General features: G+C 31.1%; 1 protein-coding gene across 1 annotated transcript; it reads left to right on the top strand.

The window, feature by feature from the left end:
- The first annotated feature begins 4,644 nt into the window (after positions 1 to 4,644).
- On the top strand, positions 4,645 to 8,020 carry LOC145191035 (tetraspanin-7-like). The gene is made up of 7 exons (XM_080067967.2): positions 4,645 to 4,895; positions 5,716 to 5,907; positions 6,180 to 6,254; positions 6,531 to 6,599; positions 6,672 to 7,055; positions 7,218 to 7,301; positions 7,426 to 8,020. The coding sequence occupies exons 1-7, from the start codon at positions 4,833 to 4,835 to the stop codon at positions 7,495 to 7,497; spliced, it is 939 nt and encodes a 312-aa protein (XP_079924093.2). The 5' UTR covers positions 4,645 to 4,832; the 3' UTR covers positions 7,498 to 8,020.
- Positions 8,021 to 8,464: the final 444 nt, after the last annotated feature.

Genomic DNA, 8,464 nt, shown 5'->3' with positions numbered 1-8,464 from the left:
TCTTTGAAAAAGGAAAAAGCTACAAAATGGCTTTTCTCGGACTTGAGACCTATAACAGTATTCCAAACATAAACAGCAAAAATAATTCAATCAAATACAGCATGAACAATGGTGCTCATTGGGAAACCGTTATCATCCCTGACGGAGGCTACGAAATTAAAGACATCAATGAGTTTATGCAAAGGTCAATTTCATCCACCATACAAAAGGCTCAACGTGGAAGTTATATTATTGCGAATAAAATTAGCTACTCATCAAGCAACCTTCAAATTGCAGTGAATGTCAACACCTTAAAATCAACCATTAAACTTGGAGCGAATTATATAATCGACTTTAACGTGGATAACAGCATTGCTTCAGTTTTAGGGTTTACTAAAAGAAAATTAAACTCCAATTCAGAACACGAGTCAGATCATATCGCTAAAATTTTAAGCATCAATACCATTAGAATTGTTAATAACGTCATCGGATCATCCTACGTTCATGGTAAGCAATTAAACTGCATCTACTCCTTTTACCCGCAAGTTGACCCTGGTTACAAAATCATCGAAAGACCTATGCATTTGATTTATCTTCCTGTTCAAGTTCCTGAAATTTCAACAATGGTTACTCGCATCATTGATAACAATGGAGATTTGGTTGATTTTCGTGGAGAGGATGTTACAATCCGTTATCACATTCGAGAAGTGAAATAAATAAATTTCTTAACTCTATAAAATGTATCAAAACATTAAACTCAACATCTCGCAAGGACAAGCTGACAAAATTAAAAAAGCGATGCATGATAAAACTGCAACCAGCATAAAACTCACTCATCAAGACTTGAACGGTGAACATGTTCTTGCTGTCACTAACGCGCAACTCAACCAAATTGCAAAAGCCTATAAAGCTGGAAAAGGCGTCACGCTCAAACTCAGCAAAAAACAACTCATGCACAACGCAAAAGTAGAAGGAGGTTTCATCGGTGCTCTTTTACCGTTATTAGGTACGCTTGCATCCCGAGCAGCTCCAGTACTTGCAAAAGGTTTATTAGGTGGACTTGCTTCATCTGCCGGTTCAGCTATGGTTGATTCTATCGCTGGACGAGGTGTTAATCATAAAAAACCCAAAACAATTTACTTGAGCAAATATGGAAAAGGAATAAAAATAACCAAATTTGGTTCAGGCTTATTCTTAAAACCTTGGACTGGAAATACTCAAGGCGATGGGCTCTTTGTTAAAACTGGAAAAGGACTCTTTGCTAAAACTGGAAAAGGACATGAAATAACAGGAGGTTTCATCGGTGCTCTACTCCCCTTACTCGGTACGCTTGCAAGCACTCTTATTTCTGGTTCTGGTTTACTTCTCGGTCCAAATTCACCCTTCAATAGCATACCCATTTTAGGCTCCATTCTATGAAAATCGCTTGTTAAAAAATTCGGATAAACTTTTTAAGAAATTAAAAAAATGATCGACTTTCAATGGATTGACGTAGAAGGAATTGTTTTACCTAATGAAGCTTTAACTAACTTTCAATTGATAAAGGCTGCTAAACAGTTAAAATTGAAAAACTTTCAAGGTGTTTTTGTGAGGGATGATTTATCAAAAAAAACCGAGAAGAAAAGAATGTGGGATTGTCAACACTGGGGATTCGAGCACTGTAGGGTTTCATTGGGTGTGCTGGTATAAAGACGCTGACAAAAAATACAGCTTCGACTCTTATGCTCAGCCTCCTCTTGTTGAGCTAGTCGACTACTTGAAAAGACCGGTTTATTATAACAGTGAAAGAGTGCAATTTGGTGACACTTCTTATTGTGGCCATTTGTGTCTTTACGTCTTGAAAAAGTTGGATGATGGTCTTGACTTCCAAAGCATTATTAACACCTTGTGGTAGACTGCTTAATAAATAACAAAGAAAAGCTTGCAACCATGAACGTTTTCAGATCTCATCATCACGATGTTTTCACTGAAGAAATCAACAAAGTCGCACTCAGCGCTAACGACGACAAAAGGATCATACAAAAGGATGGCATTCACACCTTGGCTATTGGACATTATAAAAAAAAGACCTTGTTTTAAATTTATGATAAAGTCTTTGGTCTGGAATAGCTTACGGCAAGAAACATTTTTAATACTTCATTGCAGGTTCTGGCAAGATATTAATACGTCAAAAAAAAAGGTCAGCTTAAGTATGGAAAGGTATCAATGCGTCAGAATCCTTAAGTATGGAAAGGTATTAATGCGCCAGAATCCTTAAGTATGGAAAGGTATCAATGCGCCAGAATCCTTAAGTATGGAAAGGTATCAATGCGCCAGAATCCTTAAGTATGGAAAGGTATCAATGCGCCAGAATCCGCATTTCCTAGTAGTTAGGTCTTCCCTATTTTCATTTATTTGGCGATATTGTAAAAAAGCGTTAATCAAAATTTGGCAACCAACTCTCGAAACTAGAATTACTTTCCCATTACCATGAACAATGGCATTACACAGTTTTATTTGTAGAAAATTTTTGTAGAGATTTTGCAACTAAGAACCACAAAGTGAAAAAAGGCTTGCGTGTAATTTTTTAGAAAGTAATCTCTATTTACTGTAATTGTTGTCTTATAATATATTTCTAATACGAACTCAATACTTTGCATATTTTTAGAGGGATGTAATGATTTGTATCTTTACATTATGTTATTTAGAATGTTTGCGAATGTATAATTCTAAAACCCATAAGCCATGGTGCTCACTATGCTTTTCTGTACCAATATATCAAATATCATTAACATAATATGCATATCATATTATATATACTATAATATATGATTGGTGAAAAACTTTTGCGACAGCATTTTACATGCTTGTAAAGATATATCACAATAAGACTTGCAGAAAAAGAGCATACTGAATTATTTCAGATATAAAAGTTGGGGGCCCTTTAGGCATGCAATATTTAGGGAAGACTATTTTCACTGAAAGTTTGATTGTACTTTAGTAATATGCGTCAAACAGGATGGACAATTTTCTAGCATGCTTATTTTTGTCAGCTGAGCGTTATGTCCTTTTACGAAGAAAGAAAGTAATTGAAATTTCTTGTTATTGGATTGGAATTGAACGTGAAGGTTTTCATCAATGAAAGCCTTCACTTTTTACAATGAAGCCTTCTGGACAATTCGAGTCATCAACGTCACTAAATCTTAAAATGATATCCTTCTTTTTGAACTTTTTATATTGGTCTGGTTAAAAAATACGAACTTTAAGAGCCTTTCTTGGAATTCTGCATGTTGAGAAATTTGTTGGAGAGTTGCATGCTGGGATATTTGTTTTCTCCTTCTCTTCCAAAGAATGCGAAGTTGGTATTTTCGGGTTTAATTCGCAATTTAAATTTTTTCTTTTACCTTTGTTGATATATCTTTCTTGTGTTTTATGCACTCTACAGAATAGTTCGAAGGAAACTCTGCAGTGTGTAAGATAAAAGTAAATATAAACACAAAAAAAAATATTTTTAAGATAAAAGTAGAGCTGGTTTTACACTTGAAAAATTTTCTTTGATCGGCTACTACCTTTTTTTTCATTTTTTTTTTTTTTTAAGAACTGTTTTCCTATGAGGATTTTTTTATTGACTTTTTTTTTTAAGGATTTCCTTCTTCAGGATCTTCATTTTCTTCAAAAAATTGCAAAAAGGCGATTTGTAATAGAATCTTTTAAAACCAGTTATTTGCCTCTAAAATATGGCTGAAAGAATAAAGTTGATAGCAAGTACACAATAAAGTTAATTTTTTAAAAAGGCTTTATTGATTAGACCAGTTGCTATTGGAGACTTGATTGTTTAGAAGTTGATTAATAGTTTACTTGTTTATAATTATATATTTATTTGCTTCCTAAGAAAAGACCTGCGTCGTGTTTACTTTCCACCGTTATCATTTTTATTTTATTTATTTATTTTTTTTTTACAATTGCAGTGATTTGTTTACACAGTGGTCGTTATAGATGAACCTCTAGGTCTGTTTAAACGTCGTAAACTGGGTACGTTAATTTCGAAAGCCGCATTGCACCGTTGGGTATAACTTTAAAAAACCCAAATAATAGCCAAAAGTTACACTTTTTTTCTTCAGATTTCTTAATTTAAAAAATCAACCTCTTTAATACATGCAATTATAAATTTCTCCTTGATCTTTACTTTCCTATTCTGATTTTTGTTCAAAAACTGAAGATCTGCTCTAATTACATGAGTTCTTCATCAAATTATTTACTAATCTTAACACCTTTTAACAAATAAAGTTATAAACATTGATTTATAAGATGAACATCCATGGTAATTGATATATTTCCGTTCCGGATTCTAAAAATAATGTTGCGAAAATATTAATATCCGGAATGGTAATCATAGAAACGGCAAATTATTCAAACGCAAGCTTTGTCCCATCCATTGTCAATAATTTTCTTCAAGCAATTATTAAAATTAATTCTTGCTTGTCAAATTAATTATTGTACATTATGCAAGAAAATTGCCCGCAAGACTCGGTGCATTCATTTCTCATTTTAAAATAGTTTTCTGCTAGTTGTAAATATTAAAAAAAAAAAATTATTATTATTCGCAAAATTTTAATATTTTTCAATTATTCTGTCGCAAGAATATCTTCTCGTGAGTAAAGACAAGTTAAACAGTCGCTAATATCGGTTACGCTAAGCGATTTGTTTATTTATGTAACCCAATTACAGTTACATAAAAAAATATAAGCCTGGGTTCTATGATTCGTTTTCTGTGAATTCTTATCACACGATACATTACATATTGATTGTCAAACGTTACAATTCAGAATCTACAGTTAATCTCTTCTTTTGAGTTGAATTTCACTAGCTAAGAGATGGGTCAACCTTTAGTGACTTTCACTAAAGGCCTTTTTCTAATATTCAATTTTGTATTTTGGGTAAGACTTATTGCTTATGGATGTTTTAAAAGATATAGCAATATATACTGTTAGCTTTTCATTTTTGAATTAACTATTTAATTGAAGTTATGTTTCTGGAAATAATGTTGATGTTTAGCAGCTAGTTGTCAGAATTTTAATACATAACTGCTTATTTGAGTCATTTTTCATAAATATTTAAAAAAAAACAAAAACACTTAACATTTGCAAGTATTGATAGCAGTGATAATTATATTATTAAAAGTATGTCCAAGAAAACCATTGAATTAAACTAGTTTGAAAAGTAATAATTTGAAAAGAATTTTAGCCGTTATTTTTAAATAAAATACTGCCAAAAATCTTCAGTTAACTGAGAATAAAGTGCAGGGCTTGTTCCTTAATCAGAAATGGTTTTGTTCAACAGAATATTTATCATGTTTCACTGCAACTTTTGAAATTTAAACAGACACTTCTACTGCCACATTGCAGCTGCAGTTCAACTGCTGCTCTATGGCCTAGGTTTTAGGTTTGTCTATGCATAATAGATTTATAATAAAAAAAAAAAATCCTATTTATAAAAATAATGACAAAAGTAATGGAGTTCTAGAAAGTAATCATTCATCAAGTAATAACTTGCTTATTTATCATTGGATTTAAAGTAATGGTTTTATTAAACGCAACTGGTTTTATTAAAAATCAAAAATCATGTTTTCAACAATTTATTCCTTTAAAAAAATGAGTTTTGATTGCTTTGTTTGTATGAGAAGAAATACTATTTGTTAATTCTTAACACATTTGATACACTAAACATATTTAATACATTTGTATTAAAAACTTTTAGATTTCTGGATTGGCATTGCTGATTGTCGGAATTATGGCAAAGTTCACATTCAAATACTTCATGAAACTTTCAACTGATATTGACTACAATCTTGCACCCTATGTAATGATTGGTTGTGGTATCTTCATAGTACTTGTTGGTTTTTGTGGATGCTGGGCAGCTGTAAAACAGCACAACTGGATTCTTAAACTGGTATAAATAAAATACAAGTCTATTTTTAGCAAACAGAAAAGTTTTTTACATTTGCTATAATTTATTTTAAGTATATGTAATTACTTGATAAATGATTTCTTCGTCTTTTGCTATATATCTTATATTTTTATCAGTTTTTATGAACTAATGGCTCAGTCTGATTTGTTATTATTTTTTGAGTGGCAAGTTATTGAACTGAATAATCAGTGGTCATGTAGCCTTAAAAGAAATAATCAGTCAGATTCATCTAAATTCTTTTTGTTTTTCTTTAGTATATTTTTATAATGATTCTTTTGGTGTTTGCCGAAATTGCTGGAGCTGTTGCAGGATATGTACTCAAGGGAAAGGTGAGTTAAATATTCGCACTAAGTTAAAACAATTTTAATGGAACTTTAGTAGTGCAGATCTGAAAATAATCACCTATTATCAAGCAGATATTGTTCAACTTTTAGAAAACATTCTAATATCTTTAAATATTATCTTATTACAATAATACTGTATAACATTATCTTAATATCAATATTAATATAACATTGTAATATTGGATGCTATTTCAGGCAGTGGTAGCAAAAGTTTGATTGATTCATAAAATTTCAGATTTTTATCTATTATCCTTTTCTCAGATGTCTGATGGTTTGAAGGGTGGATTGAATAATGCTGTAAAGAATTACTACTCAGATAAAGACCTTAAGGTATATGCTTCTCATACTTTTCAGTAAATAAAATACATAAAGTTTTTTTCAATAAAATTCATTTACTTTTAGAGTGCCATAGATGAGGTGCAAGCTAGATATGTAAAATGTTGCGGCGTAAATAGTTACAAAGATTATTTTACCACTTCTTCATCAACAACATCACTTCCATTTGTCACTACAACTGCATCCATAACCAATGCATCATCAACAAGTAGAGCGCCAACTACTGTGGCTTCTACTTTAATGCCTAATACCACTGTAGTATCTCAAAATACTACTCTACCAGTAAATTCCACAAGTCCTAGAAAACGACGTGATGCAGATGATGATGATGGTGATGATGATGAAAAAGAGTCAGTACCTATGTCATGCTGTAAAAACTCAGATGGATCGAGTTGTCACTACAAAAATTTAAAAGGACTTAAACCAGAAGAGATGGGAATTTATACTGAGGTTAATATAAAAACTTCCAGACTATTATTCTATTCCTGTTACTTTTTTATCAATACTTTTATTTTTTGTTAATTACTTGGATAATTAGGCTAAACTATTGCTTAGACTAAAAACACAAAACGTTTTGCAGTTGGAACTTTTAACTTGTTTGTTATTTCTTAGGGCTGTTATGATGGATTGCTTAAAATTGCTAAAAAGAATTTTGGTATTGTTGGTGGAGTTGCGCTAGGGATAGCTATCCTTCAGGTGTTTGTCAGAGATTTTTGTTATTTTGATGGCGCGTATGGTAACTTTAAGTGAGATGAAAGAAAATTATTCTTCTCTAATTGTTTAATTTAGTATATTATCTAGTCTACTATTTTTCTTTTAGTTGCTTGGCATAGCATGTGCTTATTCTTTAACCGTACAATTCAAGAAAATCAATAAGTATGAAACGATGTAGCTGGCATTATAGTCAAAGATTTTTGCTTGTATTTTTTTTTTTTGTCACTTTTAGTACTTCTTATTGTTGTACTTTTTTTTATTACTGAAAACTTTTTTTTGAGTTTTACAAGATAGTCTTACAAATCCCAAAGTTTAGTTAATGATTCATGTTAAGGAAGTGAAAATGATGTGGATATGATAACCCTTTATTTTCCTGTAGCATTATGATGTGCTGGAGTTATGTATATATTAATATATACTTGTCTGATTGTTAATATTTATATATATAAATATATGTAAAATGTCCGAAAGCTATGATAAAAATATTACGTTGCTTTAATGATGTGTATATGTTGCTACGCTATTAATTCTATATTCTATATGAACCTTTGGGTTTTTGTGTCTGTTTTACTGTTCTGGGTTTTATTTTGTTAAGTTTATTTTCTAGATTTTTGTATGTTTTCCCTATATTTTTATTTTGTTTTTATGAACGATCTTTTTATCAATAAGACTCTCAAATAAATGTTCCCGTTTAAAAGCAATAGTCTTTATTATTTATTTAAATTTCTTAAAAGATGTTGATGATTTCGGTTATTCTTTACTTTTTTGACTTTTCGTAGATTATTAATTTTTCTATCGGTTGTTTTTTGTTTTTGTTTTTTTTAATTTGTATTGCTACATGGTTAAGTCGTACCCAGTTGGGGTACAACTGTTGTCTGGTGATATTTTCCTTGGGGCTCAATAGAGGTTTTTCTTTTTTTAATATCTGTTCTTATGTATAATTATTTACATAATTGGATAGCGGGTTTTAGACACGGTTCGGATCTTGTTTATACTATCAACAGTGTTCACAAAATCACTACTCTTAGAGATGTATTTTTTAGGCACCGCCGATTCGGTTCGTAAAATCCGCAAAAAGCCAATCCGACTTATTTTGCGGATTAAAATAGTCAGTTCGTAAAAATTTTTCGGATTAATAATCCGAA

Source organism: Hydra viridissima, unplaced genomic scaffold (genome assembly GCF_058129835.1).
Source record: "Hydra viridissima isolate aposymbiotic clone 2 unplaced genomic scaffold, HvirCarnegie_v1 scaffold_11, whole genome shotgun sequence".
NCBI lineage: Eukaryota > Metazoa > Cnidaria > Hydrozoa > Anthoathecata > Hydridae > Hydra > Hydra viridissima.
This window is presented reverse-complemented; position numbering and strand designations above follow the sequence as displayed.

Excerpts from the sequence above, each read along its gene's own strand:
- LOC145191035 (XM_080067967.2), top strand. The coding sequence starts at position 4,833 with ATGGGTCAACCTTTAGTGACTTTCACTAAAGGCCTTTTTCTAATATTC. Across the intron at positions 5,908-6,179 it reads ACAACTGGATTCTTAAACTG|TATATTTTTATAATGATTCT; the intron begins GTATAAATAAAA and ends GTTTTTCTTTAG. Across the intron at positions 7,056-7,217 it reads AGATGGGAATTTATACTGAG|GGCTGTTATGATGGATTGCT; the intron begins GTTAATATAAAA and ends GTTATTTCTTAG.